General features: G+C 35.1%; 1 protein-coding gene across 11 annotated transcripts in view; it reads right to left on the bottom strand.

Moving 5' to 3' along the window:
* Positions 1-27,461, bottom strand: part of LOC106090474 (hemicentin-1) — a 1,337,150-nt gene that overhangs the window by 301,809 nt on the left and 1,007,880 nt on the right. For 10 of the 11 annotated variants that reach the window (XM_059367994.1, XM_059368012.1, XM_059367934.1 and 7 more), the window contains exon 2: positions 488-1,677. In XM_059367994.1, the coding sequence (XP_059223977.1) occupies positions 488-575 (88 nt within the window). In that variant the 5' untranslated portion in view covers positions 576-1,677. Of the gene's footprint in view, positions 1-487; positions 1,678-18,680; positions 18,907-27,461 lie in introns of all 11 variants that reach the window. The other variant, XM_059367960.1, reaches the window with a different exon arrangement.

Genomic DNA, 27,461 nt, shown 5'->3' with positions numbered 1-27,461 from the left:
GTAAAAATTCCAATAAAATTATCTTCAAAAATTATTTGACTTTTACCACCTTGATGAATTGTTGCTAAAAATTTATCGCAATTTTATGTTTTATGTTTTTCAATCTCGCAAATTTCCTCAAAACTTTTCAACTTCTTCTTTTCTTTTATCTCTGTAGGTTAGTGGCGCTGGGTGGAGTTGTGACTACAACCATTATATAACCTTATTATAATTTGTCGCTGATTTCAGAGTTTCAACTAACATTAATCTCTATTTTATCGAGAATTGAAATATACATAATGGGTACTTGCAAAAAGGAGCCTGCTTTTCAGCCGTTAGCCTATATTTTGCCAACACTTGGTTTCTGGCCTCTACCAAGGGTTTTCTTAAGTCAAAGAGGAGGAGAACACTAATTTATTTGAGGGTGCTCAAAGAAAATTTATTTCTTCAAATGTGAAAATGGTTTTGTTGTTTTTCTTATTGTTGTTGTAGGTATATATGTACTTACCCACTGCTTGAACATTTGTATATCCTTGTAAGCTATAAATTAACAATGTAAATCCGATTAGTACGGCATGCTGATGTCGTAGCAACATGTTGCTGCCGTTGTTCCAGCTATTGCTGCTGCTACTCCTCTGCTGGTATGGCTAGATTTTGATGCCGTTGTTGTGAAGTCACAACTACGACAACGAAGACAATGTATTATGGCGAGAGTGTGCAAGAGAGGGGTGGAGAGCGGTAGAGCCTATAATCTTAAGGCAACTCCGTTAAATGTTGTTTGGCTGCTCTCAATATGTTGGAGTATCCCTAGCAGTATGACGGGCTTGGTTGGCTGGATGGTGTGAAAGAGTTTTGGCAATAATATCCTTTAAGCAATGTCTAAATGCCGCTTATATGACTGTTTTTTTTTTTTTTAAGTAGGAGTGAATATCGTTGTTACTCTTGATGTGTGTTCTGTTGTATGTTGAGTGGATGTACATGTGCATGGAAATTGCATCGAAGTTTTAGCTTTATAAAAATGTCATCGAATCTGTTGTGTGCAAGTAAGTGAGTATTTGTGATTTCCTTTTTCCGTCGATTGTTTTTTCAGTGCTGCTTGCTAAGGCGCCTACTTAATACGACTTATCTTAATGGACTTTTTTTGCTGAGATGATTGTTGGCTGAAACTATTGCTGTTACTATACGGCTTGCTCTTTTATATCTTGAGGAGTTATTACAATTTGAGGATAATCTCCTTCAATTCATGGGCGTGGGATTATTTGAGCATCAAAGATTGTCAGCAGGATTTGCAAAATTTAAAATTGTCTTCTTCTAAGTATAGTTTTTTTTTTTTGCCAATTTCATATGCATATGCCCACAGAATGAAGCATTTATTACTCCTACTTCTCAACTCTATTGTGTGAGTTTTTTCGTGTGAGGTTTTTATTATATTTATTTATCTTACATATGTATTTGATTTTTATTTAAAGATTATTTGATTTTTCTGTGTGGGCGAGAGATGGAAAAGCTTTTATTTATATTTTCTATATTGCAATTTTCTGTTGATGTGTAAGTTATTGTGTTCTTCCTTTTCCAAGCAGCTTTTCTTGTTGTTAGTTTATGCTCGATTTTTTTTTTATATTCAAAGCAATTTCTATAACTTAATTTACATATCTTTGGTAGTCATAAATTCATTGTTGTTTGCCCTTTAGCAGATTCCTGTAAATAAAGAAGAAAATGCAAAAAAATTTCAAGTTAGTAAGGTAAAGATTTGTTTTTTTTTTTTTTTTTATTTATACTATTATATCTATGCACATAATTGCTTGTTTCTTATAGTGTTGTTGTAATTTAGACTTTGCAAATTTTTATAATCATTCATACGTGTTGAATTCAACTATTTTCAATTCACTCACTTGGAAAACTAAATGCCAAAATTGATTGAGATACTAAACAATGGATGAAATTGTATTACAAAGAAAAGATTTGCAAGAATTCCTTTACAAATTGTACAGCTTGTTCATTAGTATATGTACGTCTTGTTTAAGAGCTATTTACGTATGTACACGTGAGTAACAAAAGAACATAACACAACGAATTTTGAGCAGACTGAAAAATCGTAAAAGCTTCTCTAAGCTTTAGGAAGGAAATCGGTTTGTTGTTTATAATATGGACTAAATTTTGGTCATTATGGTAAAGGCAGAAGGACAAGATTATAACTGTGGCAGCCAAGTTAGTAAGTAAACGAAGACATAAGAATACATTCACGTAACTCGGAGGGGCTAAATAATAATCACATTTCAGTCTAATTATATAAAAAAAGTAAGGAAAAGTAAAAGCCGGTCGGTGCAGACTATATTATAACCAACTTCTACCCTTTAAGTGGAAATTGGGGGCTATATCTAACTCTGAACAAAATTTTTTACAATTTGGCGCAGGTTTTCATATGGGTTATAAAATAATCCGTATCTGATTTCGCATTTATGTATGTGGCAGTTTAATATAGGTTAGGTTAGGTTGAGTGGGTTCCCCACCATGAGTGAGTTTATTAGAGGACAGTTTGACCCATTGTGGTACCCTAGAAAGAAAGGCAAGAGAAAAAAGATATGATAGCTAAATATAAATCCGATCCGCTTTTGATAAAAACTAAACAACAATGTGAACAGTCTTAACAGAATTATATGTGCCACTCTTCGTGACAATATTATTGCAAATTTTTTAAAGTGAACATGTATGTGGAGGCAATACTTAAATTTTTACCGATTTCAACCAAAATCATTAGGCATACATACATACACAGAAAAAAATATCCCTTCAAAAAACAACTACCAAATTTGTATGTGAAACTTTAAAGTCTCAACAAATTTAATAAGTAAGTCTCTACCAGAGACATGACAGGCAAATTATTGAAATTTTGTTGACTTTCAACAAATTCATTAGTTGGGGTAGTTGTAAAAATAGGCGTACTACTATGCAGAGCACAAAACTCCCATGCCATTTTTTTCATTTAACTTATTTTAGAAAATTTGGCATAAAAAAATACGAATTTCGTAATCAGAAAACAGTTTTTTAGAGTGCTTTTGACCTTTTTTTTAAGTTAGTTAATTAAGTCACTCATTACTGTGCAGCAGTACTTATTGATTTATTTCACCATTAAGGAGATGATATCGGTAGGCTAGAGGATGCGTGCAAGACTACCAAACATGAGATCATGAGTTCAATACTCTGCGGCACCAAAATTATTAAAATTGGTTTTTAAGGGTAATAGTAGAGAGTGATAGAGGAAAACGCGAGAACAGCAGTAAAACGAACAAGACAAAGCACCACGAGCCGAACAAAGAAAACAAAAACACCACCACCCGAAGCAAAGCACATGCGTTGGCTGGTTGATGGTTTTTTTGCCTTGCTTATGGATATATTGTTGTTGTTGTTATATGTTGGCTTGCAAAGAGTGCCTATCAATAACAAATTTGTACTTTGGGTCGTTGAGATTCAAAATAAATTGTTGCAGGAAAATTAACAACTTTCGTAGTTGTTTTTTCCACCAAAGTTGTTGTTTTTCAAAATTATTTTTATCTGTGTATATATGGGAGCTATATCTACATATGTCTGAGTGTCGAGAGTGATAAGAGAAACCGTCGTGCGAAATTTCGTGAGAACCGGTTAAAAAATAACGATATTACTGCACATTTAGTTCAAGTCGGACGAACATATATATGGGTGCCAGGGACGTATCCAGGATTTAATTTTTTTTTTGGGGGGGAGGGGGGATTTTGAAAATTGTGGTCGCTTTTGGGTGCAGTAATTGACCCATCGGCGGTGACATTTGGTCATAAAGTCAGAGCAAAAATGAAAATGTATAGGCCGATCCGAATCTTCCAAAGCTGTCGAAGTGTGGTTGTCGTAGCGAATATCTTAGTTTTGTAGCGAAAGTTTCGGCAAATCAGCTTCAGTACTTTTATGAAATTTTTTTTCATTTGCGCTCATTTTTGCTCTCAAACTACAATAGTTTTTCGATTTGAACAGATAATTGTTTCTGTCGGTCTATTGGTTTTAAATGACTTTTATTTCCATAAAATTTTACCCAAACAAGCTGAAAACAGAAGGCAACTATAATTGTTAAATATTTGAAAAAATAAATGTTGACCAATTTTTACGGATGGACAAAATGCCCGGTAAAAAATGCATCTAACTATTGTCGTATATGCTTACAATTTCCTTCATGTCTTTCTAAGTCCTAAACTTTTCCTAATTTATAAGAGGCAAAATATGAAAAGGCGGTAGAACGTAAAATTTCTACATTATTACAGTTGTAAACTTTTTCTTTCTTTTCGCACTAATTGATGGCAAATGACCTGGTGGCAAACGTAAGTGTAATATAAAACTTGCTCTCGTAGAAAAAAGTCTGCCGACTAATATTATTTTAACCCATTTCTCACTTAATGTTAATTTTCACTGTGATTATTACTGGTAGGTAATGCGATTACTTTTGGTAGGTAATAGATTTTGAAGCAAAAAGACTTTCTGATTTCCATTCATGAGTGCAGTCCGATTCAAGTCTAAGCTCAATGATAAGGGGCCTCCTTTTTATAGACGAGACCGAACGGCGTGCCGCAGTGCCACACCTCTTTGGAAAGAAGTTTTACATGGCATAGTACCTCACAAATGTTGCCAGCATAAGGAGGGTAAAAACCACCGCGGAAAATTTTTTCATTAGGGCATTCCCATTATTTATGATAAAATTGTAATAAAAGTATTATGTTATCAGTGATATTTTTGTAGTTTTTCAAAAAAAAAAAACAAATCATAAAAAACATGGGTGCCAAGGTCGAACTGACCTAAAACCAACAACACATCTTTTCATTGTAAAAAGATTTTCTTGGAAGAAAATCCAAATTTCCAAAAAATAAATTTTAAAAAATATTTTAAGTTATGTTTCACTGTTTCACAGTATTTGCTGCTCCGTTTGCCTAGGTTCGAAAAATTGTGAATTAAATGATCTTCGCTCTAACAGGCAAAAAACAAATTGAAAATAAAAAATCGGCCTGGCCGGGATTTAAACCTGAGTACACGGAGCAGCAGCGAGAGTTTCCTATATTTTGAAAAATTAAACATATTGCATAAACCCATTAATGACGAAAAATATCCAAGAATAGAGCTGCCTAAGAAAACTTCTTTTTTTATGCAGAATGGAGTGTCGCAAAATGGAATTTTTTATTGAAATTTTGGCTTTAAAAATAATCTCGAGGTCTCGAGGTTTCGCTAAAATTTAGTCCTTCATTGAAATTTAGTCTTTAGAAAAAGCTTAATTTAAATTTCTTTATAAACATGTTGCATTTAGAAAAAATTTAATTAAAATGTTATATTTAACAAAAATTTTTAGGAAATTTTGTCTTCAAAAAATAATATCGGTGGGCGGCCCGTGCTGAAGTTTTATCACTAAAGAATGTTACGCTAAAATTTTGTCTTTAGAAAAATTTCAAATTTGTTTACAAAAAATTTCATTAAAATTATGTTTTAACTAAGAATTTCGTTACAATTTTGTTCTTAAGAAAAATAACTTTAAGGCGCCCCTGGACTCTGCAAAATGTTGTCTTTGTAGAATATTATAAATATGAAATTTAGTCATTTTAAAACAAGTTACTGCCATTTTTTGTTAGGAATAATTTTAATTTAAGTTTTTTCTTTAGAGTGGAGTGGGCTCGTGCCCAAGGGCCCCCATGGCTACGTCCCTGATGAGAGCCAAATCGAAATCTGAACCGATTTTTCCCATTTCTATAGACTTCGTCTCTTAGCCGCAAAACATGGCTGTACAAAATTTGAACACGATCGGACGAAAATTGGACAAATAAACATTGACAGATAGACAGACAGACGGCTATAGCTAAATCAAATCAGATAGTGATTCTGAGTCGATCGGTACTTATTGATGGGTCCATTCCTCTTCCTTCTGGACGTTACAAACAAATGCAGTTATAATACCCTGTACCACAGTAGTGGTGTAGAGTATATTTATCGCCTCTAAGGACCTTAATCGAAGGTTCTGTTTATAAAAGATACATACATATGTTGTTACTTACCCTCGACCATAGGATGAGGGGTATACCAAATTCGTTATTCTGTTTGTAACTCCTCGAAATATTCGCCTAAGACCCCATAAAGTATATACATTCTTGATCGTCATGACATTTTAAGTCGATCTAGCCATGTCGAAGGAGTAAAGCTAGCGGCTTGAAATTTTGGTACTTATATTATACTTTGGACCGATTCAGGCTATACATAGCACGTATATTGGAGGTCATAGGAGAAAATTACAGCAAAATCGGAAAAGAATTACGCCTTCTATAGGCTCAAGAAATATAATCCGGAGATTGGTTTACATGTAAGCTACATCAGATTGTGAACCGGTCCATACTTGGCACAGTTATTGGAAGTCACAGCAAAACACCTTATACAAGATTTTATTCTAATCAAAACATGGAACAATATGGCACATTTACAATCCCAACTGACATACATTAATAAGCCAACTACCAACACTAACGGACAGACAGACAGACGGACGGAGGGACATTGATAAATCTACTTAGCATATCAAGACAATCGAGAATATAAATACTTAATGGGGTCTCAGATTAACATTTCGATGCGTTACAAACGAAATTGCTAAATTGTTATACCCCCATACTATGGTGTAGGCTACAACAACAGAAACACTCCGAGCATGGACGAAAAATTGCAAAATTAAAACAGTCAACATTTCAGGGAAATTTTTCTTAGTGAAACTTTTATCGATATAATGTTTTTAGAGAAAATGATATCGATGTCTTGTCTTTAAGGTATCTTTCAATAAATTTCTTCACAAAAATGTCATTGAAATTAAAAAAAAAAAAAAAATTGTATAATTTTTTTTTAAGAAATGAAAAATTTCGTGAAAATTTTGTCTTAAGGAAAAATTTCATAAAATTTTTATCTTTACAGTATGTTACCCAAAAATTTAAATTGGAGTGCGAAAAAAAGAAATTTGTAAAAACAAGTCAGTATATACATAGCATGAAACAGAAAGTTCTTTAGAAAAATTTGTTATTAAAAATTATGTTTGAAAAAAGCTTAATTGAAAATTTGTGTTTGGAAAAAATGTCACTAAAATTTTATACTTCGAAAAAATTGCGTTAAATTTTTATGCTTTAGAAAAAACTTCATTGACATTTTTTCTTTTTTGTATTATAAACGTAAATCAGTCTGAATCGAGTCAGAACTGCTCGACTACGCAGCCCAAAATGGTGCCAATGCTACCCAAAATGGTACTAGAACTAACCTTACCTTTTGGAAAAGGTGTTAAAACTAATAGTTATCTTAGAACAACCCTTACTCTTGGCAAGAATACTAAAACAACCATTTCTTTTGGGAAAGGGTGCATAAACTATCCTTACATTTGGTAAAGGGTACTAAAACTACCACTACTTTTGGAAAAGTGTGTAAAAGAGAACTAAAACTACCCTTACATTAGAGAAAAGGAAAAACTACCCTTACTTTTGGGAAAGGTTACTAAAACTACCCTTACTTTTGGGAAACGGTACTGAAATACCTTTACTTTTAGGAAAGGGTACTAAACATACCAAATGCTTTGAAAGGGTACTAAACTCGCCCAAATTCTTAAGAAAAGGTACTTAAACTATCCATAAGCTTGGAAAATGGTACCTGGGAAAGTCTACTAAAATAACCGAAAAACTTAGGAAAGTGTACTTAAACTACACTTACCTTTGGGAAAGGGTAATAAAACTGCTAAGTGTACGTGCAGTTTTACTAAAACTACCCTTACTTTTGGGAAAGGGTTTTAAACCCTTTAGTACCCTTTCCTTTAGGAAAGGTTGGAAAGGATACCCAAATGGTTGGAAAGGATACCAAACTTATCCATATCTTTGGGAAAGGATTTTTAAACTATCAAAAAGCTTGGAAAAGGGTATCTGGGAAAGGCTACTAAAAGAAGTATACTTAAACTACATTTACCTTTGGGAAAGTGTACTTAAACTACACGTACCCTTGAAAAGGGTACTAAAACTACACTTACTTTTGGAAAAAAACTACCCTTATCCTTGGAAAAGGGTACTAAAACTACATTTATCCTAAGAAAAGGGTACTAAAACCATCGTTATCCTTTAAAAAGGGTACTTCAGTTATTTTTATCCTTGGGAAGGGGTATCACTACGAAAACTACCCTTTTCCTACCCTTATCCTTTTCCTTGGAAAAGGATACTAAACCTACCCCGATCCTTGGAAAAGTGTACTAAAACTATCCTTATCCTTTGGAAAGGTTACTTAAACTGTCTTTACCCTTAGGTAGGGGTATTTAAACCTTTATACCCTTGGGAAAATTTATTTAACTCCTACCTTTGGAAAGTTTACTAGAACTACACTAGAGTTTACTAGAACTATACTAAAGCTACTTTCGCGCTTGGGAAAGTCTACTTAACCTACCCTTGCCTCAGAAATTGAACTATAACTTTCCTTATCCCTTGGGAAATGTATTTAAACTACCCTCTCTGTTGGGACGCCTTATTTTGACGCTATATTCATTAATGAAACTATGTGGGAGACTAATTTGGTGTGGGTGTTGAATGTCATAAGATTACTTAAAAAATTAATTACAGTGAAATCAATCAAAAATAAAACCCTTAATTCAATTTAGACCCTACACTCAATGAGGCCCCCATTACTACATTTCGTATCCATACTAATAGATGTATTGCAGCAAAATTTCAAACTGATAGCTTTATATGTTCAATCGCTGTAGTAATTCGCATATTGATTTGAAAAGTCTTTTTGCGACCTCCAGACGCCTATAGTAGAGGGGGTTTTTGTCGAGTGGCCCCTCTATCGCTCATTTCAAAATTTTAATGAAGGAGTCGTAGTCTTTTGCTAAATACCTTTCTTTTGAATGCATTATTGTCCTTTACGTCATTTTTTCCGTTTGGGTGGGGTAGAGGCTCATTATTCGTTCGGAGCTGTTTCATTGGAATTGTTATTCGTGTATTTTTAATTATTTATGCTAAACAATTTTCCAAATTTTATTTTCCTGAGAAATGTATTTCTTTATTCTCTTGTCTAATATATAAAATTCAATTTGTGTTTGTTTGTTTGTTTGTATGTATGTTTGTTTGTTTGTCGGTTTGTTTGTTTGTTCCGTATAGACTCAAAAACTGCTGAACCAATTACCTTGAAATTTTCACAGATTGTGTAGGTTGGTCTGGAAGGAAACATAGGCTATATAATATTTCGGTATTGGAAGGGGGACGGACCCTCCCCTTATGCCAAAAGCACAACTCAAAAGTGGACCGATCGGGACAATATAGGTATCAAATGAAAGGTGGAGAGTAGAATACGAATATGGTATCAAAATTTGAGTCAAGTACCCATCGGGGCGCCCCAACTCCAAAACTCCCCCAAACAGAAATATTACATGTTCATTTAAATATGGGGCTCAAATGAAAGGTATTAGGGAGTAGATTTTCGGGAGCATGCATAGCATTGTACCTGGCAAATGTCGCCAACATTAATAGGGGATAAACCCCGCTTTGTCCGATGTTCTCGCCAGGATTCGAACGCGTTCAGCGTCATAGGCTACAATGGAACGAATTCGATATCCTCATTCAGGGGATGTGTCCCCACCCTAAAAAAATATTAGAGAGTTAAAAAGGCGCAGTGGAGCGGGCCTGGTTCGGTTAGTAAGCTATAAACTTGAACTTGTTGTAGTAGTTTTTAAAACACCTTCAAAGTTGAATATTTTATTGAAAATTAAATTGTATTTTTTAAAAGGTCAATTACTTTTGAAGAGATACTAGACACATTAAAAGTAATTAAAACAAATTTACATTAAATTTTTATAAGAAGACCACCCTTTGTAGGTTGCTTTTAAAATATTCTTTAATTACATATTTCAAAATTTTTTTTTTTTTGTAAGACAAACTTAAAAAATTTTCTTTTTATAGTTTCCTGACAAGTTCCAGACATTTTTCTTTGAAAATTTCAAATGTTTGGCTTCAAAAAATATGTTTTATGGGCACAACCGTGGCCAAAAAATTTAATATTTATATATTGCACTTGTGTTAGCCAACATTTTACAATACATGGAATAACAAGACATTTGTGGGTAAAAAAAAAAGTTTAAATTATGTAGAAATATCAAAACTAGCAAATATAACAACATAGTCTTCGAAGATAAAGAAAAATCCAAAATAATGTCTAATTACCGAAGATGAATGATAAGTGGAAAAAGTTGCAGGCTGGATGGCTAGCTATTGCCAAAGGAAAATAAACACACATATATGTAACAAAAAATTTTTCATTCTCTTTTCTTTTTTATCTAAACCAGCTATCCTCTAAAAGAACAAATTACAAGAAATGACAGCAAAACTTTACCAATACGTACATCTTAAACCAATGGACATTCAAAGCAAAGTGAAAGCATTTGTAGTATGTGTGTGAGTTTGTGTGCTTGTTTGAATGTATGTGTATTTACTGTAACTGGAGCGTATAGGAAGAGGTTTGAGTATTCGTGTCTCTGCTTGAGTCCTTTGCATTAGGAAATTGTCAAATAGAATAGCAGTCAAGCAGTGCTAGTCTATTTCTTCTAATATTTTGTTAGGAATAGTATCGATTCATTTATTGGTGACATTTTCGCTTTACGCTCCCATTCTTACTAATTCCTCCGCATTGATGGATAACTACGAAAAGTCACGTTCTGTTGTAGTCTAACGTAAATGAAAGGCTTTCATAGCTGTAACTGGGTATGTTTGTAAGCTATAAATCTTCTATGTGGGCTGGATGGTCAAGGAAGATGTTAAAGGGGGAATAATTTTATGTTTGAATTTGAAACAAGAAAGAAAATAACCAATTAACTTCTTCAAAAAATTTTTGGACTAAAATTCGTCACTTCATCATTCAGTATCATCAAATGAAATAGTATATTCTACCTTCTCACGAATAGTGAATTATGTTTCCATAAAAATAAGTTATGATTTGGCTAGTGGCAGATTGCAATAATACTCAATCAAGAATCAAGAATCCTTCTAATTTATACTGTAAGTATAAGGTCTTAATTTAAACCCCCTTTTTAATCTAACCTACTAGCTCAGAAGGACACCTAAGTTATAGAGCAGACCTTTTTCGAAATTTCATAATGTTTTTGTTATTTTATTCTGATTAAACAATTGAAACCATAAAGAAAAAACCATTGCATAACTCTTAACTTTCCTTAACACTATAAAATTATTTCCAAGACTGGTGCCCAAAAACCCTTCGCATCTCAAAATACTTGTCCTTCTTTTGCAGTTGTTTCGTTTCATTTCCCTTACTTCTAATTTTTTTTCATTAGATTCAGTATTGACCAATTTCCAAAGGACATCAGCAAAATTACAAAGAAAAAACACACAGAAAAAGAATGAAGAGCTGAAAATACTATTTGCACACTTCAGTCAAGAAATAAACAAACAACCTTAATGAAATATCTTTACATCTTTGACATTCTTACATTGTCATTTTTCTATGGAGTTTCATTTAAACCATTACAACAAATCGGGGAAGGGACAGTAAAGCCGAAAAACCAACACAAGGAAACAGAAAAAACGAAAACATAAACAATTCACAAGAAAATGGCTAAAATTGCTTCAATGTCTACACAGATGATATTGGTTTCTCTGGGTTAATGGCAACATATTCATCACAACTCATGGTCGTTCTTTTTTCGCTTCAATGTTTTCCAACATAAATTCGTCTATGGCAACATAGGAAAAAAGCTTGTTCTTGAATATGTGTGGGGATTTCCTTGTCTGGCTAATCATGTCAAGCTCCATAGAGCAAGAGATTTAACAAAGCCATCTACCTTCATCGAAAAACCATAAAACTCCCCACGTGGCAATATTTCGATCAAGTCCCAAGCTGTATAATATTAGAAAGCATACAAATGAATATGTTTTTGTTATCCTTCACATTTTTTCTATTTCAGCCTCAAGTGCTGCTGCTGCTTCAAAAAAAAAAATCTGTGTAACATAATTTTGGTCAAACACATAAAATTTGTTACTAATTTGTCTGTGGGAGTTGAGGCTGTTGCAGCCATAACAACAACAATGATATTTTGTTATGGTCCATGGGGTAAATCTTTTTGTTGTTTTTCTTTCAAAGTCTACTCTTCATTGGGTTTTGTATGGCCGTCTCGTTCTTTTGTTTCGTTTCTCAGCATTTGGGGTTTGTTATATTGGCCAAAAAGGATGATAGGCAAAAACCAATGGAGCCTAAAAATATGCTACAATTACATTCACATTATTTAAAGATAATATTTTCATGGCTGATTGCTTCTTTTTTGTTTTCCCTTTTTGGAATGGGAACTAAATTCTTATTTTTCCCCCTTATTGGTCCCATTATTCAATGTTCAAAATCATAAAAGTAATTGAATTGTTTATTTAACTGGCAGTATGAACATGAAAAATTGTTAGAAAATTTATGGAAAAAATTTGCTTTGGCATATATTGCAAAGCGTTCATTAATTTAGAAATCCTTTTCTAGGAATAAAGTACATATTTGACGCTAAAGACTGGTACGCAGCTCTAACAAAATGTTCGTATCCAATCCACTGTTTCAAGTTTCAGCGGAATGGGGTAATAAACACGACTTTTATAGCCTCGTAACCTTGAATCAGGAGATCGATTCAGAGTCTTTCGGTTCGAACATCGAAGACCCTTGTGCATTTTTATGTTCCAAATTTCAATCAGCAAAATCCGGCAGTTGCAGCGGTTGTGATGGGCGTAAGACCCTTAGTCTATATATCGGTCAATATGACGGCTATATCAAAACATAGTCCCGTTCGCGAACTTAAGCTGCGTGTAGAAAAACTTTTCTAAGGCTCTAGCGTGATTCCAACAGTCGGACGGACAGACATACAGACTTACGGATAGACACACGGACATCGTTAACCTTCAGAAGGTTAGCGACATCAATAACTCAGTGATTGTTTATCAAATAAAAAATCGCTGTGAACTCAGTGGCTACATTTGTTTTCTCTACAAGAATATAATATCCAAACGCAAACCTTGATTTCCCTTAACTATTGTATTTAATATTTTTCGGATCTTATACGTCGCAGCCCAAACCTTATCCAAATGGGATTCTTTTTTTCTACAAAATATTTTGTACCCCACCATTAAAAGAAATAGTATTTCATTAAAAACAATTAAACGCGTGCTAAGTTCGGCCGGGCTGAATCATATAAACCCTCCACCATGGACCGCATTTGTAATGTTCCTTGCCCGATATCTCTAAGGTAAATAAAGGATAACAGATATGAATGCTTTGCTATTGGTGCTATACCAAGTTATAAATCGTTTGGGACCATACTTGGTTTGACTGTTGGAGATCGGTTTATATGGGAGATATATCAGTTTATATTGTAAGTCGGCACAATTGTTTGAAACGAAACAAATTACGCCATACATAAGAATTGCGCCGTGTACAGGCTCACGAAGTCAAGATCCAAGATCGGTGCCAACTATATCAGCTTATGAACCGATGTGGACCATACTCGCTACAGTTGTTGGAAGTCAAAACAAAACACCTCACGCAAAATTTCAGATAAAAATTGCGCACTCTAGAGGCTCAACAAGTCAAGATCCATGATCGGTTTATATGGCAGCTACATCAGGTTGTGAACCCATTTAAACACATTAAACCACTTCCAACAAGTTGAAACAAAACACCTCATACAAAATATTGGATAAGAGTTGCGCCGAGTAGAAGCTCAAGAAATTAAGATGCGAGATTGGTTTATATGGCAGCGATATGAGGTAATGAACCGATGTGGACCATACTCCACGGATGGTGGAAGTCAAAATAAAACACTTGGTGCAAAAGTTCAGCCAAATCAGATAAGAATTGCGTCCTCTAGATGCTCAAGAAGTCAAGATACATGATCGGTTTATAAATTAGTATACCGCCTTCCTATGGTGGAGGATATAATAATTTGTACTTGTGGCATAAATAATGTGTTTCCATAGGGCTAGGAATGTGCCTTTGCTCAACTCATGCAGAACCTGTCTTAATAAAGAAGATTGTTGTTTTGGGACAATTTTTTTCTTAAAAAACATACTGGTGGGGGGAAGTGGCTGGAGAGGATGTTGTATTTTGCTGTTTTCATCAGTTTTTCTTTCCACAGGTATGCAATTTTTGGATATATATGGTAGTATCCTGCAAATTATACGCTTGACCCACCCGCGTGGGTTTTGGACCACAACGTTCATAAACCTGTTTGGACTTGCGAAGGTTAAGTCGTCTTATGGCAATTACAGGTTGCGCCAGAGTAATTTATTTGTTTGAAAAAGCTCCCGAACTGTGACTGGGTCGAGATGGGGCGCATCTGGAGGGGGAAGTCCCCAAGTTTCTTCCTTTCTCCAGTCGGTTGCCATTATGCTCCGGTCTAGGGAGCATCACTTTTTGCTATGCAACCTGTCGTGGGTTAACTCATTTCGGGAGTGTGGAAGTGTCGCTTAGCCTAGAAATGGACTTCTACGAACCGTCGAAGCACCGGAATATATCGGAAGAGTAAGACTTTCGTTTGTACGATCTCTTAGCGTTCGGCTCTTTATTTTAGGAAATTATTTTTTTTATTATTTTATTTTAGGTTCCAACATTAACATTTTTATATTCTGTGAAAATTCTTACGTGGATTGCCATTACCCCCCTGGTGGACAGCATTAGATTTGAATGAAGTCGATACATTAAAAAATATGTTTTATTTCATATTATACATACTTTTTTTACAAAGATATAGTGTTTGTTATCGTTTGATGCAATTTTGCAACTGGTTAAAATACATTTTTTTACAAATATTGGCTTATTCTTAGAGAGTTCCTCGATGTAGAAGTCACACGGTTTGATGACTCATTTGATAGTTTGGAAAGCATAAAAACATGCGATAGGTCCACCGTAGCGTAGGGGTTAGTATGTCCGTGGGCTAGGCATCCCCACAAAAAGTTTTGGTCCCCTACTGAATTTTAAAACGTGCGTAGTTTTTGACAAAATTTTATCCCTATGGGTTTTAGCCCACCCCTCCAGAAAGATCGATTGATTTCACTAATATCTGCGACAAACCGTCTAGAACTTCGAAAATTTTGCACAAATATTTTATATTAGTCCAAGTACAGTTGAATTGTAAATGGACCATATCGGTCAGAACCGACTTTTGTCTGAACCGATGTAAAACCTGATAAAGATCCCACATTTGACTTTTTGCGCACTTGAAAACCGCGATCTTGATACGATTTCGCTCACATTTTCCATATAGCATTCTGTTATGACACTTAAAATTATGTATCCTGTTTGACTTGAATCGTTATTTAAGCGGATATATCTCCCATATAACCGTTTTCCCGTTTTCGTCTTAATTTATGCCAAAAAAAAGCTCAATGGAGGCGATTAATTAGGGCCGGCCGAATTTATGGCAATTTTACTTGTATTTTTATATCATTGTGGTACCACGATGAATTTAAAATTGTCTAAGTGAGTCTTTGAAGGACTGCCACCCTTACCAAACCTAACCTTACCAGCTTTTTAATATCCCCTTTAATTGTCCACAACATATTTTTGGCAAAAATGAATCCCAAAAGTATGCAATACATTTTATAAATCTCCAAAAATTAAAACCTAATCCTAAGGCAATCGCAATAACCTTTAAAACGAATATAAAAAAATTATTACATATTTTCGAACCACGAGTTCTGAAAGCAAACAACAATGCGCTTGGGAACATCTTCAAGAAAGATCTTACTGTTTTCCTCATTTGTAATGTCCATATATTTGCTGGCATATACGTATTTAGACGGCCACTCGTTGCGAAAACTTCCAAAATTGTTATTCATAAATCTCTGTATCATTCTATTTTTATACCCACCACCGAAGGATGGGGGTATATTCATTTTGTCATTCCGTTTGCAACACATCGAAATATCCATTTCCGACCCTATAAAGTATATATATTCTTGATCAGCGTAAAAATCTAAGACGATCTAGCCATGTCCGTCCGTCTGTCTGTTGAAATCACGCTACAGTCTTTAAAAATAGAGATATTGAGCTGAAATTTTGCACAGATTCTTTTTTTGTCCATAAGCAGGTTAAGTTCGAAGATGGGCTATATCGGACTATATCTTGATATAGCCCCCATATAGACCGATCCGCCGATTTAGGGTCTTAGGCCCATAAAAGCCACATTTATTATCCGATTTTGCTGAAATTTGGGACAGTGAGTTGTGTTAGGCCCTTCGACATCCTTTGTCAATTTGGCTCAGATCGGTTCAGATTTGGATATAGCTGCCATATAGACCGATCCTCCGATTTAGGGTCTAAGGCCCATAAAAGCCACATTTATGGTCCGATTTCACTGAAATTTGGGACAGTGAGTTGTCTTAGGCCCTTTGACATGTTGCTTTAATTTGGTCCAGATCGGTTCAGATTTGGATATAGCTGCCATATAGACCGATCCTCCGGTTTAGGGTCTTAGGCCCACAAAAGCCACATTTATTATCCGATTTTGATGAAATTCAGGGCAGTGAATTGTGTAAGGCCCATCGACATCCTTCGTTAATTTGGCTCAGATCGGTCCAGATTTGGATATAGCTGCCATATAGATCGATCCTCCGATTTATGGTGTAAGGCCCATAATAGCCACATTCATTATCCGATTTTGCTGAAATTTGGGACAGTGATATGTGTTAGGCCCTTTGAGATATTTCTTCAATTTGGTCCAGATCGGTTCAAATTTGGATATAGCTGCCATATAGACCGATTTCTTGATTTATGGTTTTTGGCCCATAAAATGCTCATTTATTGCCCGCTGTCCCCGAAATTTGGAACAGTGAGTTAAGTTAAGCCCCTTGACATACTTCTGCAATATCGCACAGATCGGTCCAGATTTGGATATAGCTGCCATATAGGCCGATATCTAGGTTTTAGGTTTTGGGGCCATAAAAGACGCATTTATTGTCCGATGACGCTGAAATTTGAGACAGTGAGTTTGGTTTGGCTCTTCGACGTCCTTCTCCAATTTTGCCCAGATCGGTCCAGATTTGAATATAGCTGCCATATAGACCGATCTCTGGATTTAAGGTTTAGGGCCCATAAAAGAGGCATTTGTTGTCCGATTTCGCCGAAATTTGGGACAGTGCTTTGTGTTAGGCTTTTCGACATGTTTATGCAACTTGGCCCAAATCGGTTCAGATTTGGATATAGCTGCCATGTAGACCGATATCTCGATTTAAAGTCTTGGCCCCATAAAAGGCGGATTTATAATCCGATTTCACTGAAATTTGACACAGTGACTTATGTTCGGCTTTTCGATATCCGTGTCGTATATAGTTCAGATCGGTATGAGGTATATGAATAGAAGGTATGAAATTTTCACCGAATTTTGATGGAAGGTGGTTTACATATATACCCGAGGTGGTGGGTATCCAAAGTTCGGCCCGGCCGAAATTAACGCCTTTTTACTTGTTAAGTATGCGATTGGCCGTCAAAATCTACATGAATACTTTCCAAGCAATTCAATTCAATGACTAGTACATACACATATCTTTGTTTACAACGATTCCTCAATCCATTTTCGTCAATGTGTAACAATTTTACTGTATGTTAAGCAAATATTGGCGCGCACGAGGTTTATGTGGTCATTCATAGCTTGAGGACGAGAAATCTAATAAAAAATTCATTATCTTTGGTCATATATATCCTTGTGGCAGACAATATTGAATCACTTTCAATATTAATGAGATAGCGATAGAGAAATCAAAAATTCCCCAAACTCATTACCATTAAATCACATCACCGGCAGGTTGCTTATTCAGCCCTGTGGCGGTAAGCAAACAATAATATATGTGTATTTGATTTCAACCAAATTCCAGTAACATAGTTGATCAAGAAATTTGTTGCTCATGCATATAAAACACACATAACCTTAAGAGATGTTCATTGCATAGTTTGCCTTAATATAGGCAATAGTATTTAACAAAGTTTATTGCTTAACGATATGTTAACTATCACAAATGTGTAACAACGGAACAAACACTCTCGACTTAAAACGGCTAGCATACACACACCTATACACAGTGATGTCACTCACTAGCCATTGTATCGCCATTTATCCGATTCTTATGTGTTAAAGTTTTTCCTTGCTTACTGCTAAAGTTTATGGCTGTAGTTAAAACTATTCCAAAAAAAACCAGGTTAGTAAACGTTATAAGCTGTGTATAACTTTTGCAAGAAGTCTGAAAGCATGGTCATTGACCAAAAGTTACAAAAGCCCAATATGTATAAGGTCGGTCATTTTATTATGGTCTACATGGTTATTAGACAGGTACACAGGCTTCAAGTTAAAGCATTACGCTTTGGTGTAGCCAACGCCTGGTTAACATTCTCATCGCCTGCCTGTTATTTGGGCTGGCCTTCCTGTGGAGCAACACAAATAATTGAGCTATTTTTTGAGATATTTACAGCGGCTATTAACAAAAGAAGCAGCCGTATCGTTTATATGTCAGTACTTTTGCTGTTTTGGTTTCATTTCCCAGTGTGTTGTTTTAATACATACAGCCCAACCACCATCACCATCGGATTTTATGTATTGTTGGCCAACATAATATAATCAAGGATTTGTGGCCATAATAAACAAATATTTTTTCCCCTAAGCATACTTTTAGGATAGTGCTGCTACTGTTGCCTTTAAGTGATGCCTATTCATATGCGTGCTTATATGTATCTAAGATGTTTAGTATTTTGATTCCTCTTGGCATTTGATTTTTATTTTTTCTCTCCCTGCTTGTTTATCTTTCTTTTTGGATTCCTTATCCGGATTTCACATTTTCCATTGAATTTATGTTCATTTCTGTGTTTGGGCCAAAATCAAAATCACTCAGTCATCTGGAAAGAAATTGGAGAAGAAAAAAAATTATAAAGGCATTAGTTTCTTCAGCTCGATTTGTAAAATTACACATTGAATAAAGAAATTATCGGGTTATTTACATTGAAATATGAATGTGAAATAAATTATAAGATATTTGGAGGAAATTGTGCTTCGCCTCATAATAAACACTTTGTTTTCTATGGATAAGGAAAAGGCTTATGGGCCTTTTATATAAAATGTTTGAATTTGATATCATTAAAAAATTGTTTGTAAACAGATTATGGGTTAAATGACTGTGGCAGTTAAGAAATATAAATGACTATTAAAAACGAAATAATTATAACAACGAATTAATCAAAGACGAAAAGTTTTTAGTACTTTGTAATTAACAGGAAACACCTTAAAAATGCTCTGAATTTTTTAAAAGTACTTTTTACATATAAATTATACCTTTTGCACTAAAAAGTATGTAATTAGCTCTTTTTGTTTATTTTCCAACCAAAACGTATAATGATAATGATACATTTGAAGCTTTTCTATAACGATATTTTTGGATTACTTTGATTTGTTAAGCATTAAAGTAGGCAACAAAATTGAAGCATTTATTTCCCTTTGGAATTATCTGTTATCCTTGATTGTTATTCAAATAATTGAAAGTTTTGGGTTTTAAAAACAAGCTTCATGTGTCAACGATTCGAATTCTGCAGGTTCTTGGAGCAGTCTTATAATCTCTATAATAGCATGTTGTTTTTGGCATTCCGAATACTTTTCTCTCAAACTAAGCTTCCTTTAGAATTTAAGCCTAACGTTTTGCTTTAGTGTCTCTGAAACGTTTAACTGCACTACCTTGAGTTTTCTGCAATGCCTCCAGTGGGTACAACAGTTTCGTGCAGTATATGAGGCTTAAGTTTTCTGAGAACTTAGCATACAAATAACCTCTTAATATTTCTATCTGTTTACTCGTCTATTGAAATCACGAGAGTGAAGTTATCCGCTTTGAGTGTTGCAAGAATATTTTCTACTGTTATAAAAAGTTTTCCAATAGGTACAACCTTGAATTTAATTTGTGAAATTGTAAATTATCACTATCAATTTATTCAGTAAACTTAATATTTTCATCATGGTAAAGTACACAAATGAGCAAAGTCTGCAATTCATAAAAATTTACTACCGAATTGGAAGATATGGATCTGGACAACGTGTGGTTTTAGCAGAACCGTAACACAACCCACACAGCACAAGTTACAATCGATTTATTGAAGATTAAGTTTGATGAAAGTGTAATCTCATGAAACGAGCCAGTGAATTGTCCGCCTCGTTCGTGCAATTTGACTCCTCTTGACTTTTTCCCATGAAGCTATGTCAAGTCTTTGTCTATGCAATCAATGCAACGATGCTGGAAGAGCTCAGAGCCAACATTGAACGGAAAATTGCTTCCGTTTTTGCTGAAATCGAAATCATTTAAAATTGGATCCGACGTATTGATAGATGCAAACGTGACCGCGAGGGCCATGTGAACGAAGTCAAGTTCCATTCATAAATGTTTTGATTGTATTTCAAGTCAATAATAATGTCTTTGAAATATCTTAAATGGTTTGGTTTTATTTAAAAGGGGTTGTCAAATTCTTATTGAAAACAAGATATAAAAAGATCCACCGATTTAATTTGTTAAGATTCGTAAATCTGTATCCATAAAGACAACAACTGCCCAACTAGATATAGGCCGATAAGTTCTTATTGCTTCCAAATTATCAAACTTGAATTTATATTCAGTAACTTTTCAATAATCAAATCTTCCCACCAAACATAATTGTTCCGACCCTTCGATTTGATTTCTGTTTAGCACAGTTTTTTTTGCCACATTTTGCTTATGTTAAAACCAATTTTTCTATTTATTTTTATACCCTCCACCATAGGATGGGGGTATACTAATATCGTCATTCTGTTCTGTAACACCTCGAAATATGTGTCTGAGACCCCATAAAGTATATATATTCTTGATCGTCATGTCATTTTAAGTCGATCTAGCCATGTCCGTCCGTCTCTCTGTTGAAAGCACGCTAACTTTCGAAGGAGTAAAGCTAGCTGCTTGAAATATTGCACAAATACTTATTATTGGTGTAGGTCGGTTGGTATTGTAAATGGGCCAAATCGGTCTATGTTTTGATATAACTGCCGTATAAACCGATCTCGGGTCTTGACCTCCTAGAGGACGCAATTCTCGTCCGATTTGAATGAAATATTGCACGTGGTGTTTTGGTATCACTTCCAACAACTGCGGTGAGTATGGTTCAAATCGGTCCATATTTTGATATTGCTGCCTTATAAACCGATCTTGGGTCTTGACTTCCTGAGCCTCTAGAGGCGGAATTCTCGTCCGATTTGACTGCAATTTTGCACGTAGTGTTTCGGTATCACTTCCAACAACCGGTTCATAATCTGATATAGTTGTCATATAAACCGATCTTGGATCTTGACTTCTTGAGCAATAGAGCCGATTTGGCTAAAATTTTGCATGAGGTGTTCCGATATGACTACTAATAACTGTGCTGGGTATGGCGCAAATCGGTACCTAAACTCATCTTGACTTCTTGAGCCTCTAGAAGGCTCAATTCTCATCCGATTTCCCTATCTCCCAATTTAGCTTCTTGAGCCCCTACAAGGCGCAATACTTATCAGAATGGACTAAAATATTACAAGACTTCTACAATGTTCAGCATTCTTTTATGGTCCGGATCGGACTATAACTTGAAATAGCTCCAATAGCATAACAGTTCTTATTCAATATTTTTTGTTTGCCTTAAAAGAGATACCGCGCATAGAACTCGACAATTGCGATCCATGGTGGAGGGTATATAAGATTCGACCCGGCCGAACTTAGCACGCTTTTACTTGTTATTTATATTATTAGTAGTGGTATCTCCTAAAAGTATGCTATATTTTTACACCCTAAGTGAATGTTATATATATACATATAACAATGAAAGAAAATTAGAATTATAATAAGGAAAACTTATGACTACAATGTATTATCGTAATACATTGATAGTTTATATAGACTGATTTGGACCATAATTGGTACAGTTTTTGGAAGTCGTAACAGAACACCGCATGCACCATTTCAGCAAAATCGGATAAAAATAGTGGCTTGTAAGGGTTCAAGGATCAAATCAGGTGATCGGTTTATATGGTAGCTATATCAGGTTAAAGACCGATTTGGACCGCACTAATCACAGTTGTTGAAAGTTATAACGGAACACAATATGCAAAATTTCAGCCAAATCGAACTAAAATTTCGGCTTTTAAGGGCCAAAGAATTCAAATCGTGAGATCGTTATTTATGGGAGCTACAACAGGTTATAGACCGATTTGGACCTTACTTGACACATTTAATGGAAGTCGTAACAGAACACTACAAGCTTGTTGCTTGGGTCTTCCAGTGGCTCAAGAAATCAAATAGGGAGATCGGTTTATATGGGAGCTATATATAAATCTTAACCGACATGGCCCATTTGCAATCCCCAACGACCGAAATCAATAGTAAGTATCTGTGCACAATTTCAAGCGGCTAGCTTTGCGCGTTCGATCGCCATCGTGATTTCGACAGTCGGATTTTTAATTAAATTTTTCATATTTTATACCCTCCATCATGGGATGGGCCCTATTAAGTATATATAGTCCTAGTCGTCAGACAGTTTTACAAGATTTAGCCATGTCCGTCCGTCCGTCTGTCTAAAGCACAATAACTTTCAAAGAAATAAAACTAGCCGCTTGAAATTCCGCACAAATACTTAATTAATTTAGGTAGATTGGTATTTGACATGGACTAAGGTTAGGTTGAAAAGAGGGTGGAGAATGGAGTATGAAGTGGAGGTACAATAATATAACGGCGATTGACATGCATATCTTCTGAGACTGCCAGGCAACCTCTAAATCTTTGGAGAACATATTTCTACTTTCAAAAACTAAGATGACTGAGGAGCTCACCATTCACCTGTTCTGGGTGTCGAGCCACAGGCATATCCCAGCGAATTGTAGAGCAGACGAGCTTGCGAGACTGGGAACCACCTTACACATTCCAGGGAAACTGAATTCCTGTGGGTATGCCTTTGGCGACATGTAAGCTAAGTCTTCAGGATCAGGCCCGACGGTGATGATAGAGTGTCACACGGTGGAATTTGTGAACACTCCAAAATTATGTGACCTAATCTAGACTTAAAAACGTCTACCGCTTTGCTGTTGCTGGCTAGAACAGGCGTCTCAGTCATAGGTTAGTCGTGACAGGTCACGGTCTGATCAGAAAACATGCTGACAGACTGAAGGATGAAAGTAACGACTTTTGCAGAAGTTGTAAGGACGTCGAAGACTATGGATCTCATGTGTGTGTGAGTCTCGCACTGGAAGTCAGAAAGAGTTGCACTTAAGGTTCTCACTTCTCTGAGAACTTCACTGATTTTGCGGTATTAATATTCGAAAGTGACTGGGTTGAATGGTTCAACCGTAGGATTTTGAAGACTTTTTCCTTCTCCTGTACCTGTGCTATCGCAATTGCCACTTAAATCTAACCGAATCCACGATTTCGACAACTGACACTCTACACCCTACAGCTTCGTACATTTTATTGGTCATTAGTGTGCATCAAAAATGTCCTTCGTGTGAACGCAACTCACCATACCTAATTTATAAACATTGAAGAATTACAAAAGTATGCAAAAATTACCATTGTAGATGGTTCATTTTACAAAGCATGCTATATTTTTATTATAAAAAAACTTATATAACCTATTTCTATCACTTGTATGCTCTTTTGCTAAATGAAGTATAGTCTATTGGGTTTTTTTGCGGCATCCCTAAAAGCATATAATATATTTCGAAATTTAAATTCCTATTAAATATGCATAGTTATTTGCTTAAATAAGAGATCAAAAACTTATTTCAAATCTATTTCTATGACATTAATACCATTTATCCACAATTCTCTAAGGATATATTTTTTTAAAAATTTTAATGGTTTATATTTTTAATCACCAAAATTGTGTTTAACTAAAGCCATTGTTGGTTGTGACTCCATAAGTACTTTAAAAGTTATACAAATTATGTAACCTGTAGTATACCAACCCACAAATTAATTGATTTTGCTATTATATGCTGCCTTGCCACTTTGCCATCAATATAATTTTTTTTTTTTGTGTAGAACCGATAACTCATTTCTATATTAAGGATTTTTTTCTCTTTACTTGTACACTTAATGCTTATATGTACCAACTAAAAGTAACATACTCAAATAAAAATAAACTCCTATAACTGGCTATAACTTTTCTACTTGCTACAAATTGGGGTTACAGTCCACAGGCTACAGAAGCCCAAGACGAAAAAAAATATAAAGTGCAAGAAACAAAAGTTTAAAGAATACTTCCAGTAGCTGCGTGTTATATTTTTCATTATTGAAAAGCAATATTGCCAATATCATATCGTTAAATGTACCAGAAAAGTTTTTGGCAAAATAAATAATAAAATATGTACTCAGAATTAAATGCAAGTAGGGAGGGCTGCAAGGAAACAAATTTCCATTTTTTATTTTTTTTTGCGCTCTTATCTATGAAAAGTAATTTTTTGCAGTATTAATGAGCTTTTTTGGACTGGCCCAAACTTTTAGGTACTTGTAAAAGTTTTTTTTATACCCACCACCGAAGGATGGGGGTATATTCACTTTGTCATTCCATTTGTAACACATCGGTACGTCCATTTCCGACCCTATAAAGTATATATATTCTTGATCAGCGTAAAAATCTAAGACGATCTAGCCATGTCCGTCCGTCTGTCTGTTGAAATCACGTTACAGTCTTTAAAAATAGAGATATTGAGCTGAAACTTTGAACAGATTCTTCTCTTGTCCATAGGCAAGTTAAGTTCGAAGATGAGCTATATCGGACTATATCTTGATTTTCTGCAATTTAACCCAGATCGGTCCATATTTGGATATGGCTGCCATAAAGACTGATCTCTCGATATAAGGTGAGATGTATTAGGCTCTTCAACAACTTTCTGCAATTTGGCCCAGATCGGTCCAGATTTGGATATAGCTACCAAATATACCGATCGCTCGATTTAAAGTCTTGGTCCCATAAAAGACATATTTATAATGCGATTTCGCCGAGATTTGACACAGTGACTTATGTTAGGCTTTTCGACATCTTTGTCGTATATAATTCAGATCGGTCTTTATTTGAATATGTCTACCAAAAAGACCAATATTTTTTTCTACAAAATTGAACAATAACTTCTACTTATTAGACCACTTAATATCCGTGTCCAATTTGGTTCATATCGAACCTATTTCGATATAGCTGCTATGGGCGAAAGGTGGTTTACATATATACCCGGTGGTGGTATCCAAAGTTCGGCCCGGCCGAACTCAACGTTTTACTTGTTTAACATAAACGTATATACAGAACCACTCGACACAGAATATGCTACTTAGGTTGCTACTAAATGAAAATATCGATGAAATTAAATTAGGGTTTAATATTGCAAATATTTGTTGAAATATTTTAAAGCATACTTAAAGCTTAACAAATTCCCCAAATTGAAAATATGCCATGGCATTGCCAATTAACATTCTTTTAAATGTTATGAAATGGCTTCTTTGGTGCTTCTGTATACTCTCCTCCTCTTTCACCCTATTTTCGCTGATCAAGTGGCCAAGAAATTTTATTTATGGCATTTACCCTTATAATGCTTATATCTCTTTTGTGCAATAGAACACCTTTAGCTTTACAACTTTATGGGTAGGATTATGTACCTACGCTCGCTCAGTGTCCTTTTTATTATAATGCCTACTTGGGTTTTGCTTTGCTACCACCTACCTTGTTGTAGAACGGGGTATTAGAGTGGAAATGAGGTTTATGGTAGAAGTGGGAGAGCGGGGGAGAAGCAAAATAATAACACTTAAAACTTACGTACATTTAAATCATCTTAAAGGCTTTTTCCACGATGGAATAACAAATATCTTCTAAGTGTTATGGGTAGAGCATATATTTTGGTTAGGACGTCATAAAAGTGTGGGAGTGTGTATTTGGTACTGCGCCTAAAATTATGCAAATGTTTTCCGTATATTTTATGACACGAATAAATAAAATGACCACATAAAATGTTGCCTTTTCTATAATAAAAAGTCATAAGCATTCATACACCATATCAGCTTTATACACTCGCTTTCCAAAAAGAAAAAATATTAAAGAAAACGAGAGAGAGAGAAAAAAAAACAAGAACATGAACCCACAATTTCAGAAACACAAATACAATATGTCTGAATATGTTTGTGCAAAAACTCGTTATATTTATTTGTATTAGTCGAGCCAAAACATACATATGTAGGTTTAAGTGAGCCTTTATACAAATAGAAGCATGAGCATATATGTGTCTGTGTGTGTTCGAGAGCTTGCCTTCTTCTAGATTGTATAATAAAATAGAAAACTCCGCCAAGAGTCTTTGGCAAGAAACTGGCTCCCCAAAACAACGGCTATGAGAAATATTATTTTATAGCAGCTTTTTAAGGCAATCAGTCATACATGTATTCTTTTATACAGTAACATCTAAACACGTAGATATTGTACATATATACACACTTGATATACAAGTACTTACATATACATAGAAAATCACAGAGAAAATTTTGCATGCAAAAAAAGAAAAAGTTCAAAGAGCAAACTTCTTTTTCCTGGAGGGCCAACGCAAATAGATCATTTGCTTTGTAACAAAGCCACAAGACGTGATTTAAATTATTAAGCCTTGCTAAAATATGCTTCGTTTATAATTTAAATATATAAAAAAAAATAAAATTCTGCCCAACAGAATTAGAAACTGATTTGTATCAAATTTATTTTGTAAGACCCAAATGTATGCTATAAATTGCTTGTACATCACTGAGATATGCAATACTTATACTAAATTGACGAAAAATTAAAACAATTGTTGATGAACAGATATTAGTGAAAAGATTATAGAAATTAAAAAAAAAAATCTTGGAGTAAGCACAGATAATTATACCCTACACCACCATTGTGGTACAGGGTATTATAACCTAGTTCATTTGTAACATGTTCTCCGAATACAATAGGTTCAGAGAACATGCGGAAATCCGGGCGATCAGGTGATGCGTGAGGTGGTGTGGGCCTATCGCGAGGACGTCGAGTGTGACCATCTTTACGGACAGTAATTTGGCCATAAGGACAATAACAACCAGGACGGTAAGTTCACAAACAGTCTTGGAGTGTAAGAAGGAGAGAATGGCACGCTACGCATCGGTTGGGTGTCGGGCCATTGCGGAGTAAGGGGGAATGAAAAAGCAGACGATTTGGCGGTGAAGGCCATAGGACTGCCGTCAACAAAATTGGTCAACCCGAAGTCTTTCGGGTCGACGCAGTCCGAGTTAGGAGCATGTGCTATGAATGATCATGTTACACTGTGTAACATCGAAACGGTCGACAGGACGACAAAGCCTATGGAGAGGCTATTACTAAAAGGAAGCAATCAGAAGGTCAGTAAAGCTTTTGGTATCATTACGGGACAC

Source organism: Stomoxys calcitrans, chromosome 1, assembly GCF_963082655.1.
Source record: "Stomoxys calcitrans chromosome 1, idStoCalc2.1, whole genome shotgun sequence".
NCBI lineage: Eukaryota > Metazoa > Arthropoda > Insecta > Diptera > Muscidae > Stomoxys > Stomoxys calcitrans.
This window is presented reverse-complemented; position numbering and strand designations above follow the sequence as displayed.